At 40.8% G+C, this 19767-nt stretch overlaps 1 protein-coding gene across 6 annotated transcripts in view; it reads left to right on the plus strand.

Moving 5' to 3' along the window:
• Window positions 1-17503, plus strand: part of lcorl (ligand dependent nuclear receptor corepressor-like) — a 33823-nt gene extending 16320 nt beyond the window's left edge. For 5 of the 6 annotated variants that reach the window (XM_038292779.1, XM_038292781.1, XM_038292780.1 and 2 more), the window contains exons 7-8: window positions 12832-17213; window positions 17298-17503. In XM_038292779.1, coding sequence (XP_038148707.1) covers window positions 12832-17213; window positions 17298-17314 — 4399 coding nt within the window. In that variant the 3' untranslated portion in view covers window positions 17315-17503. Of the gene's footprint in view, window positions 1-73; window positions 2514-12831; window positions 17214-17297 lie in introns of those variants that run through there. The other variant, XM_038292782.1, reaches the window with a different exon arrangement.
• Window positions 17504-19767: the final 2264 nt, after the last annotated feature.

Genomic DNA, 19767 nt, shown 5'->3' on the forward strand with positions numbered 1-19767 from the left:
CCTGTCCCTCCCTTAAGCCAAACCCCCTCATCACCACCATCCTGACCCTGCTGTTTGGTCCTCCCATCCCTAGGAGGCAGCACAAGATGAACGAGTACATTGAGAGGAGCTGGGAGCTGTCAGAGGGGTTGCTGTCCAAGGCTTTGAAGGATATCCGCTCAGGGAGGCTGCTGGAGCAACGGGCTGCCTTGCTTTATGGGATACCTCTACAAACCTTACAACAAGGTCTGGAGAACTGGACTGATGGGAAGCTGGATGTGCTGCATCAGTTTAAACAAGGTGAAAGGGACTATAGGGATGAGACAACCTCTCACGGAGCAATGTCATCTACGTTAGGCGGAGAAGCCCGTCTCGTCCTGCAGAAGGTGGCAGCTTGGGCAGAGCGAGCAGAAATTGGGGGAGGAGCAGAAGAAAACCCGGATTCTACATTCCCGTCATCTACTCTAGCTTTCTATCAGCCAAGCAGTGATCAAAAGGCCTTCCCTCAAAGATTTCTCCAGCTCAGGAATGCCCTCCTGCAACCAACAAGTCCATCTCCCAGTTTGGGATCACCTACAACTCTCCGGATTCCTCAGGTTCGTTCCTTGTCTGATCACAACAGAGCTGTGTCAGCGGAGACGGGCAGCATGGCAGATCATCTCCGCCAGCGTACCTCACTAACCGAGGGTACTGCCAGTTTATCTTCAGCATCTCCCAGGCCTTTATCTTTCTTCAAACTACGATCCCCTCTGTTAGCACAAGGCTGTTCAGATGGCGCCAGCCAGTTACCTGATCGTCTTGGACCACGCAGATCCTCACTTGATGAAACAGAGGACGGCTGCCGCGATAAAGACAAACAACCCAGAAAGAAACGAGGAAGATACCGGCAGTATGACCACGAACTGATGGAGGAAGCCATCACCATGGTGATGGCTGGCCGCATGAGTGTCTCTAAGGCTCAAGGAGTTTATGGAGTGCCACACAGCACTCTGGAATACAAAGTTAAAGAGCGCACAGGAACTCTGAAGAACCCGCCCAAAAAGAAATCTACTACCTTTAGTTCAAGTTCTAACTTGTCTGCATCTGGTACCATGACTAGTTCCAGTAACTCAGGAAATCCTGCCTCAACTGCCGATGCGAAAGGTTTTTAGACCGCAACACGCCTCAAATTCCTCAACACTTGAACAAATCCTCTCTTACAAGATAAATGTTCTCTGGAAACTCACTGAAATTCAACTCTTGCCTTTATGAAGTGCATCAATATTTATATTCAGGTTTTTTTGTGTGTCTGAATTGATTTATTATTGAAGTTGTGTTTTTCTGACCTAGTCCTTTCTGAAGAACTGTTTATATTTTTCCTGTTGCTGCGGTGCTCAGTGCATCTTAAGAGTTCAGGGGCTTTGAAAATACAGTTATGAAGCTCTTGGAGCTTTGGAATTCGGAGCTATGTATAATCCGAAAAACTCTCTGTAGTTTATAATTTTAATTGATTTACATTCATGTTTCTTTTCACAAATTTCAGCTTATTGAAGTGATCCTAAAAAATGTACTGTGAATTTTCAGTACATTCACTCTTAAAACAGGCGCTAATGGTTTCATCTACATGGAGCTCTCTTGGTCACTAGCTGGACCCGAAGTTAGCTTTCCTTTGGTTAAATAAAAGGTCAGAATTTGTCAAATGTTATCAGTTGATTAATCCTAATAACAGAATAAGTCAAAATAAGAAACAACGCACTGCTTCTAGAGAATATTGTACCCAAAAATGAAGTTGTACTTAAAATGTAGGTACTTTTAGGAATTTACATATTTAATGCTTTATTTTGGGGGTTTTCTGTGAAAAAGAAAATCTTTGAAGGAAACCTTGTTTCTCTTATTGCTTTAAACTCCTCTTATGGTAAGTGTTGAAAAACACAGCTTCAGACTTGGAGCTTTGAAATGAAGTACGACTCCTGTACTTGTTTCTTAGCTGGTTAACTTTTAGGCTATTCAGGTTTATATATCAGTTCTTGAAACTATGATAGCAGAGCATTGATGATTGTCATTTTCAGATTTTTATCTCTTGGTTTTACCTGAGCTTCTCAAGTCACTTAGAGCCATTTCAACTTTTGAGATACTTGCTGAAGACCTCGTTTAACAGTGAGATTTTACAGTAACACATGCTTAAATAGTTTTACATTCAAGAGGTTGACTTAAAACCACCTTGTGCATTTCCCTTTTGTTTCTCTTTAGTGCAGACTAGTCTGAACATTGCTATATATACTGTGTGTTGGAATGCATCCGTGCTGCATGTTTTACAATGTAAACTGAGAAGCTTGGAGATATCTGTTATTTGTATATCTTCTGCTTGTAAGCGACTTTTTTTTCCTTGTCAAATATTTACTCAACTGCTACAGTAGTTGTAATACTGCTAACCTCATACATGACTGCTGCTTAACTTTACTCGACTGTTCTCCTCACACGACGTGTAGCTTTGTTAAACGCTTGTATAAACTTAAGATTCAAAGATGCAGAGAAGTGCATGGAACTAAAAGAGAGATTTACACGCACCGGCCACTTTATTAGGTACACCTGTCCAACTGCTCGTTAACACTTAATTTCTAAGCAGCCAATCACATGGTGGCAACTCAGTGCATTTAGGCATGTAGACATGGTAAAGACAATCTCCTGCAGTTCAAACCGAGCATCAGTATGGGGAAGAAAGGTGATTTGAGTGACTTTGAACGTGGCATGATTGTTGGTGCCAGAAGGGCTGGTCTGAGTATTTCAGAAACTGCTGATCTACTGGGATGAATGGTCCGAAAAAGAAAAAACATCCAGTGAGCGGCAGTTCTGTGGGCGGAAATGCCTTGTTGATGCCAGAGGTCAGAGGAGAATGGCCAGACTGGTTGGAGCTCATAGAAGGGCAACAGTGACTCAAATAACCACCCGTTACAACCAAGGTGGGCAGAAGAGCATCTCTGAACCCACAGTACGTCGAACTTTGAGGCAGATGGGCTACAGCAGCAGAAGACCACACCGGGTGCCACTCCTTTCAGCTAAGAACAGGAAACTGAGGCTACAATTTGCACAAGCTCATCGAAATTGGACAATAGAAGATTGGAAAAACGTTGCCTGGTCTGACGAGTCTCGATTTCTGCTGCGACATTCGGATGGTAGGGTCAGAATTTGGCGTCTACAACATGAAAGCATGGATCCATCCTGCCTTGTATCAACGGTTCAGGCTGGTGGTGGTGGTGTCATGGTGTGGGAAATATTTTCTTGGCACTCTTTGGGCCCCTTGGTACCAATTGAGCATCGTTGCAACGCCACAGCCTACCTGAGTATTGTTGCTGACCATGTCCATCCCTTTATGACCACAATGTACCCAACTTCTGATGGCTACTTTCAGCAGGATAATGCGCCATGTCATAAAGCTGGAATCGTCTCAGACTGGTTTCTTGAACATGACAATGAGTTCACTGTACTCAAATGGCCTCCACAGTCACCAGATCTCAATCCAATAGAGCATCTTTGGGATGTGGTGGAACGGGAGATTCGCATCATGGATGTGCAGCCGACAAATCTGCGGCAACTGTGTGATGCCATCATGTCAATATGGACCAAACTCCCTGAGGAATGCTTCCAGCACCTTGTTGAATCTATGCCACGAAGAATTGAGGCAGTTCTGAAGGCAAAAGGGGGTCCAACCCGTTACTAGCATGGGGTACCTAATAAAGTGGCCGGTGAGTGTATGTTGCATGTTTAGGGCTTGTTATTGTTAAATAGTTATTTGTCTGTCTCTGGAAATTGTTTTTAAAGATTTCTTTGTAGGAAGTTGTCATTGGGACCGTGACTTAGTAATGCAAAGCTTAAAAGCTACTTCTGTTTCCAAGAATTCTAGATGCTGCGTCTAATTTTGTGTTTGTCAGATGGGCCTAGTTTCATGAGTAGTGCTATTACCAAAGCAGCGTTTCAGGTTTAGCCACACAAAGCTGCTGCGATTTACTTTGCTGCTATGCCAGCCCGTCTGCTTCTTGTGCTCTTACGCCATCTAACCTCATTACACATACAGCGCTAGTCAAAACCTGGGACATGTCTCGCACATTGCTAGTGAATGAGACTGCATTTAACCTACAGTCGCACTCACATTGGTAACATTGATATATCCATAACATCAGTGTGCCAATTGGAAGGCAACTCGGGCTTAAGTGCCTTGCTCCGGGGCACATCGACATATGTAGGCAGGAGCTAGAATTGGACCTACAGACAAGTCTACACAATAAGCCACAGTCACCCAGAGAACTTGTCTAAGCTTTCGACGCGTATCTGTACCTCAGGTTTGTTTGTAACTAGCAGGGGTGCACCAGTTGTTCAGCTGACCGATGGAGCCTCGATTTGCTTAATTTTTTGAGGTTGGTAATTGGCTGATACTTGGATGGGAAAACGATCTTATCTACCTCTGCAAAAGTCTGTGAATGAGCCACTGTCGATGCTCAAAACTTAATTTATATTTCAGAGCATTTTTGTTTTACGGATACTGATTCAAATATTGAAGGTCTCTTGTAATCTTATAACACAGTGTCAGTTATTTAAAAAAAATTTTTTTGATGGTTTGACAGTTGAAATCTACAAAACCAGGCCTATTAAAGAACGAGAATATGTAATCACCCAGAAAGCTGTAATCGGTGCACCCTCAGTTACCAGCAGTAATTAGTTTTCCAATAATTCAGTGTTCTTATGGGTACATCATTGCTGTCTCAGGCTATATGGCGCGGAACTGTATGACACTCAGTTGGCACATTCCTAGAGCATATACTAATATCCAGCGATATCTGCCTATTGAATCAATCAGAAAATCAAAAATATCAGGTGTCTTGTCAGTTTGCCTAAAAAAAGACTTCAAGCTTTGTTAGCTGTTCGCTTAGACTGCAGTAACGCCCTTGGGGTCACATGACTCATTCAGTGAGTGATCTCAACTTACAGTTTTTGAGAGGAGCAGCCTGCTGGCACCAAATGCTGTATATTGACCTGAAAATCCATTTAAAATTAAGGTGATAAGTGGGTCAATAGTTAAAGTGCTGTTTTAAATAAAGTCTCAATCAGCTTCTTTTTCTGCTTTTAGCTTTGTAAAATAAGAATTTAAATGGCTTCTGTTATGTTGTCCAAAGTGGAAAGATATAGATTAGTACTTAGAAGGTCAGTAAAAAAAAAAATCCAGATGCGAAAACGTAATCAGTTCACAAACTGAAGTAGTCAAACTAATTTGCTTCGCAAGGAGGGCTTCAATCAAGGTTACAGCTCTTATTGCCAGTGCTGGATGGTATTAATTCCATCCGGGCATTTTCTGAGTGTCTGATGTCCATGGAAATGTTTGGCGTCATTCCTCTGTAGCCGACTGGTTTGGGTGGTGTTGAGCTTAGGGTTCTGCACAATGATGCTCTGCTCTGTATTTGGTACTTGAGTTCAGCAGCTGTGATGTTGGCATTCAGCCCATACTTGCATCAGGCTCTGTGGGAGCCAGGCTTTTCTCTGCTTTCTAAGGAAGAGCAGCCTTCTTTATTGGACTTATGGTGGCCAAGGTTGCGTCAGATGATTGAACAGCTTGTCTGAAGATTAATATTTCCACTGTGCGCTGGATATTTTCTCCTTTATTCCCTGGTAGTCATGTTGATATACAGAGAATTGACGTGACGCCACCTTATGATTACTCCTAAAGGGTTATTGGCAGCTGAACAGTGAGCGATCTCAGTTTGTCCAGAAGTGGAATGACCTTCCCCTCCAGCATTGTTACCTTAGAAAGGCACAGCGGACATGGGAATATTATGTAATAAAGATTGAATGTTGTCGGCTGGCAAAGTGTAATTCAAAGGCACATTACCCAAAGTATTTACAGGACGTAACACAGTTCTGTTTCCAAAATGGATTTTGAAATTTGAAAAGGTAAACAAAAATCTGCTGCCGATGGCATGAGCAGCTCAATACAACAGCTTTTAACAGGATGTACCGGTCCTTTGTCTGTAAGAAGGTAGCAAACAATTCTTTTGTCAATGACATTGTTTGCTTATGTTTTGCTTTGAAATAGGGCTGAAACAATTGATTGGATTCATCCTGATAAATTGATTATTAAAGCATACCATTTGCTAAAAGAACTTAACTGACTCTATGTAGAAATGAGACCCTTGTTTTTGCCTTAATGTTTACTGATGAGAAAAGGTGGCTCAATAAATGCCTCAGATCATGTAGTGCTTCACTGTTTAGCCTTTACAGCTATCCTATGTTTGATGGAGCTCTTGTTTCACTGGCCTGCATTTCCATCTTGGCGAAGCAATCTTTGCAGGTGGCATTATGTCAATTCCGTTGAGAGAACTTTCAGCATCTCATCTGGCTGTTAATTAGATTTTCTTGTTCGTCTGGCACATTCAGAGGAAATGGGAGCTGTAATTACAGATTACTGTAATTGCAGATTAAATAGGAAAAAAAGGATATTTTAAATTTCATCAGTTATTTAAGCTATACGTTTCAAAGTGAATAGCCAAACGGAAAACTAACAATCCTTTAGTTTCTAGTTCTTAGTGTCGCTGAGGCTTAACTCTGTTGTCATGAAACCGATGGCTATCTCATCAGGTCTCAGCCAGGCCGATGGAGGTTTTAGAGTGGTTACGCTAAGGTCATTTGAATGACACTGATAGGATCAACATGGAGAAGCCTTTAGATCAGCGATTTCAAACTCAAACCCTCAAAGACCAGTATCCTGCAGCTTTTAGATACAGCTGAATCAAGACACGATTACCTCCTCAAATGACATTTAGCTCCCCAGAGTCCTTGAAAAGACCTTATTATTTCATTCAGGTGTGTTAAAGTAGAGACTTGTCTAAAAGGTGCCAGACACAAGTCACTGAGGACTGGATTTTGGCATCCCAGCTTTGCGCAGGTGTTAAAAGGGCTAACAAAACCGAGCCCAAATTCCCTCTGATGGTTAACACCTCTAATGATTTATTGCAAAACACTAATTGCGATATTTTGTGTATATACACAAGGGATTTAAAGTGATTTCTGTTTTTGTTTTCAGATCAACAAAGCAAATTATCCTGAATCTGATTTGTATACATTAATTAGCTATTGCACTATAATTTGTTTTCTTGTAGAAGCCTGTCTTTTATGTTGTGGTTTGCATATTTATTTATTATTGTGATGCAGAACTTTGATATCTGGCTTGACTGTAGACATCAAAGCACTTTGATTCAGTGTGACGTATAATGATGCATGAAGGCTTTTAATCTGCTTGTACAAATTCTGTTTTTTTGCTTTGAAGTAATTTTAAGTGATATTTGGAAATTAACTTGATTATGACCCAACAAGAACACTAAAGAATGTAATTTTATATATAGTCAAGTTTATCCTCGACCCAAAAAAAATATATTCTCTATCATACTAATATGTTTTAATATTGTTCACTATTTAATTTCACTGGAAATCTTCTGTTTGCTGTTTTGAACTATAGGCAATGTTTCTGAACAGTTACGTTGAGAGAATGTTATTTCAAACAAATTGTCGCCATAAAATGTAAAAAAATAAAATAAAAAATGCCTTTGAGCGTTTCTACAATCGTTCCTTCTGCTTTCAGCAGAACGCCCTGGTCACCAACGTCTAATCAATAAAACACTTCTTCAAAATGATCAGTAAGTTGCTCTGGCTGGAATTCCCTAAATCTTTCTGGTATATAATATGTTTTACAGGGACAACTGTTTTTATGTTATTTAACATCTGATGAAGATAAAGAATTATGTGGCAAGGGACGGATTTTTCTTCAAAGAATTTTTGTCTTTTTTTATATTCAGTTACCCCATCAGCAAAAAATCTGCTCTTTTGGTCGGATTTGTTCACGCAAGCTATAAGACTGATTTTACACCCTGCGTGTCGTCAAAAGGAAGAAAAAATAATACTGTTAAATAGAAACAAATATAGTTTCCATGCATCGATTCAATGCAAATTTGTTTTCTAAATATCATTGTGAACAGTAGGGTTGGGAATTGATACAATTTCAAAGATTCCGATTCTCTTATCGATTCTGTGAAACGATTCAATTCCTTATTGATTCTCTTATCAATTCTGTGAAACGATTCGATTCCTTATTGATTCTCTTATCAATTCTGTGAAACTATTCGATTCCTTATCGATTCTCTTATCAATTCTGTGAAACTATTCGATTCCTTATCGATTATCTTATCAATTCTGTGAAACGATTTGATTCCTTATCGATTCTCTTATCAATTCTGTGAAACGATTTGATTACTTATTGATTCTCTTATCAATTCTGTTAAACGATTCGAGTCCTTATCGATTATCTTATCAAATCTGTGAAACGATTTGATTACTTATTTATTCTCTTATCAATTCTGTGAAACAATTTGATTACTTATCAATTCTCTTATCGATTCTGTTAACAGTTAACTTGGTGAGTGCCTTACCTTCGCCTTGGACATTCTATTTCTGCCTGCCTCGGTGAAAACAGAAGGCAGTGAACAGAAGCTGCCAGCCTCTGAGCCAGCCAGGCTACCCTTGCCATCACAGTCATCTACATCTAATGAAGCTTTTGCTTCCCTAAAATGAAGCCAAACTTTCGATCGCATTGAACGCTTTTGTTTTGCTTTTCTAGACTTACGCCTGGTCACGTCGTACTTGCTTACTGAATGCCATGTTTGTAACTTGCGTAAAAAACGTGACGTGAGTCTTGCTGCCCAACGCTAGGCTTTGGTGCTGCCTGGAATCGCTAAGAGAATCGTTAAGCTAGCTGCCAAATGGTGCCATGGATTTGGAACACACGGAACCGGTTCTGAATGGAACCGGTTTTCGATTCCCATCCCTAGTGAACAGTATAAGAAAAGCTTATAGAAATCGGCTAAGATTCAGTGGAATACTTTTTTGATATATCACTTTCTCAACAAACCAGAAGTATCTTAATCCCCTCATCAGCATGTTATTTAACCTTCAGTGAGCCATTCAGTTAAGATTTGTCGAAGAGATCCATCTAAAAGTTGCAGGGTGGTAACTCTTTATGGTTTGACCTCCCCAGTTATTAGCTGATGGCTTTAATCTCATAGGCATTATTACCTCAATGATTTCAACCTTCATTTGAGAGAAATGTGATGCTAAGTAAGTTCTCTTTGGGCATTGAGTTCAGTAGACCTTCACAAGCTGCCATTAGGATATTCCTTGACTAAATGACCTGTGTTCCTCCACGTTTCCTTTAAGGCTACCCCACAAATGCTCAATATTTTGAAGGTTTAAAGAAATGCTTGGCAAATCCAGCACGTTACACTTGAATTTTGTTTGTCTTGTAATCTGTTTAGTTACATTTGAATTCTGCACAGTATCAATCTGCTAAGCCTCCTGTTGAAAGTGTTCACAAAAGAGAGGGACATTCAGTACAGTTTTGAGTAAATCATGTCCCAAGTTGAGTTTTTAGCCAATCAGAGTAGCAAGCTGTGACATATAACATTCTTGATTTGTTTCATAGCAATCAGAGTTGACTGATAAATCAAACTCTTGCGAAATCTTGTCAGGAAGAACGTGTGAAACTCTTTCCCATCCACAAAGTCACAAATCCAGTCCTTTGGCTGGTTTTTAAAAAGAAATAGCAGATATTCCACCTAAAACCAGCACATCCATGTTTGTTTTCCTTCAGCCTTCTGCATCTGGTTGACACATTGACGTCGTACATGTAACTGTAGGTACAGTCATATGAAAAAGTTCGGGCACCCCTTTTAATCTTAATTATTTTTATTACTAAATATTTGGGTGTTTGCAACAGCTATTTCAGTTTGATATACACTATATTGCCAAAAGTATTTGCTCACCTGCCTTGACTCACATATGAGCTTAAGTGACATCCCGTTCCTAATCCATAGGGTTCAATATGACGTCGGTCCACCCTTTGCAGCTAGAACAGCTTCAACTCTTCTGGGAAGGCTGTCCACAAGGTTTAGGAGTGTGTTTATGGGAATTTTTGACCATTCTTCCAGAAGCGCATTTGTGAGGTTGCACACTGATGTTGGACGAGAAGGCCTGGCTCTCAGTCTCCGCTCTAATTCATCCCAAAGGTGTTCTATCGGGTTGAGGTCAGGACTCTGTGCAGGCCAGTCAAGTTCATCCACACCAGACTCTGTCATCCATGTCTTTATGGACCTTGCTTTGTGCACTGGTGCACAGTCATGTTGGAAGAGGAAGGGGCCAGCTCCAAACTGTTCCGACAAAGTTGGGAACATGGAATTGTCCAAAATGTCTTGGGATGCTGAAGCATTCAGAGTTCCTTTCACTGGAACTAAGGGGCCAAGCCCAGCTCCTGAAAAACAACCCCACACCATAATCCCCCCTCCAACAAACTTTACACTTGGCACAATGCAGTCAGACAAGTACCGTTCTCCTGGCAACCGCCAAACCCAGACCCGTCCATCAGATTGCCAGATGGAGAAGCGCGATTCGTCACTCCAGAGAACGCGTCTCCACTGCTCTAGAGTCCAGTGGCGGCGTGCTTTACACCACCGCATCCGACGCTTTGCATTGCACTTGGTGATGTATGGCTTGGATGCAGCTGCTCGACCATGGAAACCCATTCCATGAAGCTCTCTGCGCACTGTTCTTGAGCTAATCTGAAGGCCACATGAAGTTTGGAGGTCTGTAGTGATTGACTCTGCAGAAAGTTGGCGACCTCTTCGCACTATGCGCGTCAGCATCCGCTGACCCCGCTCCGTCAGTTTACGTGGCCTACCACTTCGTGGCTGAGTTGCTGTCGTTCCCAAACACTTCCATTTTCTTATAATACAGCTGACAGTTGACTGTGGAATATTTAGGAGCGAGGAAATTTCACGACTGGATTTGTTGCACAGGTGGCATCCTATCACAGTTCCACGCTGGAATTCACTGAGCTCCTGAGAGCGACCCATTCTTTCACAAATGTTTGTAAAAACAGTCTGCATGCCTAGGTGCTTGAATTTATACACCTGTGGCCATGGAAGTGATTGGAACACCTGATTCCAATAATTTGGATGGGTGAGCAAATACTTTTGGCAATATAGTGTACCTAATAACTGGTGGATACAGTAATATTTAAGTATTGAATTGAGGTTTATTGGACTAACGAAAAATGTGCAGTATGCATTAAAACAAAATTTGACAGGTGCTAAAATATGGGCACCTCAGCAAAAGAGAGACATTAATATTTAGTAGACCCCCCTGTTGCAAAAACAGCCTCTAGTCGCTTCCTGTAGCTTTAATGAGTTCCTGGATCCTGGCTGAAGGGATTTTTGAACTTTTCTTCTTTGCAGAACTTTGCAAAACGCATGGACAGCCTCTCCACAGCTGAGCATGGACAGCCTGCTTTAAATTATCCCCCAGATGTTCAATGATATTCAGGTCTGGGGATTGGGATGGCCATTCCAGAACATTGTAATTGTTCCTCTGCATGAATGCCTGAGTAGATTAGGAGCAATTTTTTGGATCATTGTCTTGCTGAAATATCCATCCCCAGCTTAACTTCAAGTTTGTAACTGAATCTTGAACATTATTCTCAAGAATCTGCTGATGTTAAGCGGAATCCATGCGACCATCAACTTTAACAAGATTCCAAGTGCCTGCATTGGCAACGCAGCCCCAAAGCATGATGGATAGTCCTTGACTATTCTCACTATTCTTCTTCTTTGCCTCTCTTATATTTTTCTTGACCTGCTAGGCCTGGGCTTAACAAGAACTGTCCCCGTGGTCTTCCATTTCCTTACTATGTTCCTCACAGTGGAAACTGACTGTTTAAATCTCTAAGACAAATTTTTGTTTCCTTCCCCTGAACGACTATGTTGAACAATTTTCAGATAATTTGTGAGTTGTTTTTGAGGTGCCCATGATGAATCTTGAAACAGGAGAACAACTTGCAACTGGCCACCTTTGATACATTTTCTCAAGATTGGATGCACCTGACTATGAAGTTCAAATCTTAATGAAGTTACCAAACCAATTTTGTGTTTCAGAAAGTCAGTGAAAAGTAGTTAAGGGTATTCAAATCAATAAAAGAATTAGGCTACCCAAATTTTTTCACCTGTCGAGTTTTGTTTTCATGCATATTTCACGTTTTCTGTTAGTACAATAAACCTCAATTCAATACTGAAATATTAGTGTGTCCATCAGTTATTAGATATATCAAACTGATATAGCTGTTGCAAACACACAAATATTTTGAAATAAAAAAAAAAATTTAAGATTAATAGGGGATTAGATTAAGAAAATTAAGATGAATAGGTTTACCCAAAATTTTTTATACGACTATATGACATGTCACTGTGTCAAGACTTATGTATCTGTTGGCTTCTGGCAAGATATATTATCAGGAGTTTGTGAATTCACAAATCTCACGATAATTAATCTTGCTTACATGGTAAGTTGTCTTGAAGGTTTTCTTAGAGTAGTCATGTTGGGATACTGCCCTGTAGCTAAGTCTCTAAAGGGAAGGGCTTATACTCTACTGATGTGTGTTGCACAACTTTTTGACATATATGGTTCCATTAATGACTCATAGCTTTTCGCACTCATGACACTCCTACCACCATAATTGACAGGAAAATTGTACGCTGTGCACTGACTACTTTGTATCACCATTGTAGGTGATACAAAGAAGCCATAATCACATCAATTTGCAATTTGAAAGCATCTTTTACTGTGCAGAGAAATTCAGTTTATTATGGCAGGTTTTACTATTTGTAACACGATTTATAATCTGATCAATTTATTGCTATTCTGATGCATTTTTAAGTGTGTGTGTATATATACTAACCTGCATGTTTCAGTTTATCCCTCTAAATTAAGATTTTGCATTTCTATCTTCAGCTTCAGTCTGCCATCTGTTACACAACGGGGAGTTGTGGGACAGCGAGAGACTAAGTTACACCAGCCTTCAACGTTGGATGCCATTCTACATTCTCTCTGCTCAACACACAAGTCTTTACTCTACCAAATCCTTAAATTTGCTCTTCAGGAAAAATTACCTCCATTCCATAATCTTAGATCAATTGATCACACTGAGTCTCAATGTCGGCGTTGTGGTGTTAACCAAGAAGTAGATTTAACATCCCATTACATCCCTTTAAATGAATCTAACACCCCTAACTGCAAGAGAATGACGGCAGCAGACTGTGTAAAGATACCAAGATTAAAGCAGCTCCAGCTCAGTTTGTCCAGAACAGAAGGAGAACGGAGTCCTTCCCCTCCTCATCTTTTACCTATCACCCATGATAGAATCAGTAAAAACACACATGGAAAGCCACCATTGCTTACCAACCAAACTCACAGTGAGGAAGCTGAACCAAATGTTAAAAACAGTCACAGTGGTCATGACTACACTACCGCAGGTGTGGATGCAGATGCCGAGATAGGACATTATCAGCCAGAACAGAACCCTGGGAGAAGTTTGCTGCAGGATGTTGTCAGTCACTTCACTCATAAAATAGAGAGCATTAAACCACTTGACAAAGATTCAGTCTCGGCTCTCGGTAGTTCTGAACTGCCCAAGTATTCAACCATTCAATCCTTCCATCCTGATGCCCATCTAGAGGAAATAATCAGAACAGTGCTCCATACAGGCAGTGCTAGTGAAGACAGTTTTAATGATCAGTTCAATCTCCATTGTAACAAAGAATCAAAGTCACCTAATACCCGTTCCCGTCGCAGGCGGGAAATTCAGGAGGCCATTGCCACACCTGCTGATGATGCTTGCGCCAGGAGGAAAATTGTAGCAGAAAAACGGAAGCTTGCCACTTTTTGTCTGCCGTACAATCGGGGGAAAGGCACCCCATCAAAGAGAATAAAGTTGAAAGAAGAGAATTATTCTCTAGATACACCTATCACTTCATCTGAACAAGATCTAATTAAAGAAGCTTGTGGAAAAAAAGTCGCGAGAATTAAACTGGTTAAGAATCATGAGATTGCTAAGGGAACACCATGCACAATTTCTTCAAAAAGTGAAAGGGACAAAGCTGAGGAAGAGATGAAGGCTATGATTGTAACAGATAAACTACAGACAATAAAAAAAGAGAGAAAAGATGGGTTAACCATTTCTAAAACTAAACATCTTTATGGACAACTCTGCCAAGATGACGTCCAAACACAGACAGTATCAGTGAATCCCATTTTAGTCACAGGTAGTGGATGGAGCCGTGAAAACGCCACAGCTTGTAGTCCTGTGAATGAGGGGAATAACTGTAAGTTAGATCAGTCTAGTGGAGTAAGGAAATCCACGAGAAACATCGTCCCTCCACCTCGTTTTTCTTCCTACTTCGTAAGCCATGCTCCTGTTTATAATCCCTCACGTGTTGAAATTAAAGGCACCCAGGAGAGTAAAGCAAATCTTTATACACAAAAATGTATAGGGAATCTTACCTTTGAATCAACGGCAGAGGAACCACCTGAACCAACAGGTACACAGTCCAAGGGTGAATGCCAGATATCGCCGAAAACATTTTCCATTGAAAAAGAGCATTATAACATGAACAGCCCTGTGAAAGAAAAGGATAATGTTGATGGGTCTTCATATGGAAAGCTGCGGTCATCTAAAAGGCTAAAAGCTTTGAAGATGCTCCAAAATTCACCAAATGACTGCAGCCCACTGAACAATAAAGTTCAGTATGTCAGTCCAATCAAGCTCATGTACGTATACCCAGTGAAGGACAATGAAGGAGTATATAGTCTTAAATCAGCAGATTCTAATTCACAAACAGAGGTGGCATTTGACCCATGTGTAGAGTCCTCATGGTCAGGGACACCTCAGAAGAACAAAAGCCAAAGCAAGGAGCATGCTGTTTCCCCCTTAAAGCAGAGTCCATCACCAGCAAAAGCTGGTATCTCACATACATCATCACCGGCCAACTCACCAAAGCGTCAAACCTCGCCTAGGTCAACCGCGTCATCACCTAAACCCAGTCCAAGAACATCAGGTGGTGGTACTTTGTCCAGACGTTTATCTGAAACCGAGGATCAGCGATCACCATGTAAACTTTTGTTCCAGTGTGAAACAACTCCTCCAAAACGAAGGCCAGGTCGGCCAAGAAAGCTAGGACCACAGCTTGAACAAAAAGTAAAAAGGCCCATTGGCAGACCTCGAAAGCAAAAGCAAGAAAATAGTGTAGCAGGCTCCAAGTCACCAATTGGAAAATGTGCTACAACTGTCACTGAGGACAACATCAAGAAGAACCTTAAAATAACTGTTGTTTATGGTCGTTCAAGGAGAAACAAGCGAGTCGTCTCCGAGGTTATCGACCATCTCCAATCAGACTCCAATAATAGTTACCAAGCAGTGGATATTAAAAGTGAATTGGGGATTTTGCTGCACTGCTCTAGCAGTTCAGGTATCATGAAATTATTTCCAGAAGAATTCAGTTTTGTAGGTCCTGCAAAGGAGCCCGAACCTCAGTCAGGCAGCACCATCAAAACCCAGAAACAGAATGAATCTGCACCCTCCAGGAAACCAGGAAGACCTGCAAAAATTAAGATCTCTGGAATCTCTGTCACGGTCACTGCCACATCACCTCGTCAACGCCAAATTCAGATAAATAGAGAGACACGGATATCGCCTAAAAAGCAACTTTCTCAAAACAAAATTCCACCAGAATCTGCAAAAGAGCTTTGCAAAAGCAACACCCAGTTACCAATCACAAGTAATCAAACTGACTTGATGGAAACAAAAAATGGAAAGGAACATAAACTGCCAAATCAGAATGTAGCACTGCGCCACTCAGAAAGGGAGAGGAAACCCTCCATACACTTTCTACATGCTGTTGCTACCTCTTCATACAAGTGCAGTAATGCACTGTTGCGGCGTTCCAAGCAGCATCTTATAAATAAGACTAGCAATGAAAGGAGACAGGAGGACAAACAAGGACGTGCAGAAACTAAGCTACTGAAAAGACGGCCCTGTAAGAGGGAGAGAGAGAAAATCACTCAAGATCTGAACAAAGTTTCAAAGGTGTCATTAGATTCAATCTTCAGCCCAAGAAAGCCAGTGCTTTGGTGGGCAGCATCAGCTAAAGAAAAGCCAATGAATCAAGAGCTTGCTAGACGGATAAGAGTAATCTCTGATACCTGGGTAGCCAATGCTGCCAACGACCGAGACAAAGTTGTCCATAATTCAAATCTAGACTCTAATACAAAAAGCCCAGATACCAATAAATCTAAAGAGTCCTCTGTGGTCCGAGCACTGTTTGATTGTCCACCCAATGAACCCAGGTCCTGTAGCATGCAGCAGATTTGTTCCTGGTTTATGCAGACCACAGAGACACAGTCTCTGGCTATTAAGAAAGCGAGCTCCCCTAATCCTTTTGAAATCATGCACTTTCCTCGTTCTGCCAATAAAAACACTGTTTGCAACAGTCCTCAGGCAGAGCGACTCCGCAAACACCTAAAAAAGTTTGCCAAGACCATTCCAAAAACTCCTCTGCAGCATCAGCAGGCTCAGCTACACCAGATGAAAAAGCAAAAGGCTTATCTGAGACGTCGAAGACTGTTTGCAATGGGCAAGCTCAATCGAGGAGTCATGTGGAGATCTAGCTTGTCTGCTCAATTTTGGGCCATTTTGTTTAGAATGAGAAGAAGGTTCCTGGCTCTAAAAGAAAAGATGAGATTGAAAAATTGTAAAGGTAAAAAGATAAACAAAAGAAAAATGGTGTACTCAAACAGACCGATAGCAACTGTCCGGCAGTCAAATCAAGAAGCATTACACAGATCAGTGAAAAGGCAGCTGTCTGAATCTCTTCAGAAAAGCTTTACCTGTGCTGTCGATCAAACCTTGAAGCATGCGGTTGTCAACAAAGAGCAGAAGCTCTCCTCAAAAGCCTGGAGTCCCGAGAAGCTAAAGGAATGCCGCGTGTTTCTGAGAAAGATCAACTCTCCAGACAATGAGTCAACGGAAGGGGACTCCTGCACTGTTACACTGGATAACGGCTCACTTTCTACGGACATTTTTGAAGGAAAGGAGAAGGACCTGGAAGGAGTTGATAAAGCTGTGAGAAATGAGAGAAAAAGCTCGAACAGCAAGACTTGCTCAAGAAAGCTGTCCAACTCTGCACTTGTGTCTGTGCTAAAAGGGAAGCAGAGGGGTAAACAAAAACAATCTGGGGAAATATCCCCAGCAATAGTTCAACCCCCACCACCAGCAAAAGTGTTGAGACAATCGCGAGTGAGAGGCTTCACTGGGCCGAGATGGTGCGACTATGTGTTCGGTAACTTTTATCTCTTTGATTTTTCACTTATTTCTACATTTCAGAATGCATCAAATTGAAATAATTTTCTTTTTCTTTTGGCAGAAATTAGCCCTAAATGAAGCAAGGGGCCTCCTCTTCCTGGGAAGGCGGCTATGGTTTTAACCTGGTGCCTTCAGACGTCATGCTGTCTACATGGACTGACCCCCTCACTATGGTTCAGTCTTACACCCAGCAATCTTTAGCTGTCTAACTTGAGGGGAAAAAAAAAAAAAAAAAGCTTGATGTTGCACTATTTTTATCTATGGATATGTATGTGCTTCTTTTCTCTGAACATATATATAAACAACTCATTAATTTTAAAGAATTTAAATTGGTAAAATATTTATAAAGTGATTCCTTTTGTGTCACTTTGCTGTTAAGGATGATGGAGCTCGACTGCAGCAACAGTGTCACAATATGAAGGTCAACACCACTTTTTTTCATTTTATTTTTTATGTGTACAGGTGCTGGTCATAAAATTAGAATATCATGAAAAAATAGATTGATTTCAGTAATTCCATTTAAAAAGTGAAACTTGTATATTATATTCATACATTACATACAAACTCATATATTTCAGATGTTTATTTTGTTTAATTTTGATGATTACAAATGACAACAAATGAAAATCTCAAATTCATCATATCAGAAAATTAGAATATTACTGAAGACCAATAAAAACAAAGGATTTATAGAAATGTTGGCCAACTGAAAAGTATGAACATGAAAAGTATGAGCATGTACAGCACTCAGTATTTAGTTGGGCCTCCTTTGGCCTGTATTACTGCAGCAATGCGGCGTGGCATGGAGTCGATCAGTCTGTGGCACTGCTCAGGTGTTATGATAGCCCAGGTTGCTCTAATAGTGGCTTTTAGCTCTTCTGAATTGTTGGGTCTGGTGTATTGCATCTTCTTCTTCACAATACCCCATAGATTTTCTATGGGGTTAAGGTCAGGAGAGTTTGCTGGCCAATTAAGAACAGGGATACCATGGTCCTTCAACCAGGTACTGGTAGCTTTGGCACTGTGTGCAGGTGCCAAGTCCTGTTGGAAAATGAAATCTGCATCTCCAAAAAGTTGGTCAGCTGCAGGAAGCATGAAGTGCTCTAAAACTTCCTGGTATGTGGCTGCGTTGACCCTGGACCTCAGAAAACACAATGGACCAACACCAGCAGATGACATGGCACCCCAAACCATCACTGACTGTGGAAACTTTACACTGGACTTCAAGCAACGTGGATGAAGTGCCTCTCTTCTTTTCCTCCAGACTCTGGGACCTTGATTTCCAAAGGAAATGCAAAATTTACTTTCATCAGAGAACATGACTTTGGACCACTCACCAGCAGTCCAGTCCTGTTTCTCTTTAGCCCAGGCAAGACGCTTCTGACGCTGTCTGTGGTTCAAGAGTGGCTTGACACAAGGAATGCGACAGCAGAAACCCATGTCTTTCATACGTCTGTGTGTGGTGGTTCTTGAAGCACTCACTCCAGCTGCAGTCCACTCTTTGTGAATCTCCCCCACATTTTTGAATGGGTTTTGTTTCACAATCCTCTCCAGGGTGCGGTTATCTCTTGCTTGTACACTTTTTTCGACCACATCTTTTCCTTCCCTTCGCCTCTCTATTAATGTGCTTGGACACTGAGCTCTGTGAACAGCCAGCCTCTTTAGCGATGACCTTTTGTGTCTTGCCCTCCTTGTGCAAGGTGTCGATGGTCGTCTTTTGGACAACTGTCAAGTCAGCAGTCTTCCCCATGATTGTGTAGCCTATAGAACTAGACTGAAAGACCATTTAAAGGCTTTTGCAGGTGGTTTGAGTTAATTAGCTGATTAGAGTGTGGCACCAGGGGCCATCAATTTTGAACCTTTTCACAATATTCTAATTTTCTGATATGATGAATTTGAGATTTTCATTTGTTGTCATTTGTAATCATCAAAATTAAACAAAATAAACATCTGAAATATATGAGTTTGTATGTAATGTATGAATATAATATACAAGTTTCACTTTTTAAATGGAATTACTGAAATCAATCTACTTTTTCATGATATTCTAATTTTATGACCAGCACCTGTAATTATTTTACTATTTAAAAATCACTCCTCTAAAACCTGTACTTTGATATTTATAACTGCTCTTATTTTGGCACTCTTAAAGTCCTAAATTTAATCCGTTTTGCATTAAATCGTAGATTTTTTTTTTTTTGTCAAACTAACAAATTTCTTTTAATCCGAGCCCTTAGTTTGTTTTAACCACAGAGTATGCTTTCAATGAAGGAAATGTTTCTGCTCCATTTTAACTCATTTGATACTTTTTCCCTGTTAGTTATCTAGTAGGTGGCCATTCCCTCTAAGTTTTTTTTATTTTATTTTTTGTCTTTACATCTCCTTGCTTGCATTGGCTACATGCTCTGCATTAAGTCCCATTAAGCAGCTGTAGGATAAAAAAAAAATAACTTGTGATTTTAGGTTAGTCTTAATCTAGATTTGTCTATTTCTATCACTTCCAGCATTTAATTAGTTGCTACTTCTTGCAC

This window comes from Cyprinodon tularosa, unplaced genomic scaffold, assembly GCF_016077235.1.
Source record: "Cyprinodon tularosa strain WSP-4 unplaced genomic scaffold, ASM1607723v1 ctg318, whole genome shotgun sequence".
NCBI classification, from domain to species: domain Eukaryota; kingdom Metazoa; phylum Chordata; class Actinopteri; order Cyprinodontiformes; family Cyprinodontidae; genus Cyprinodon; species Cyprinodon tularosa.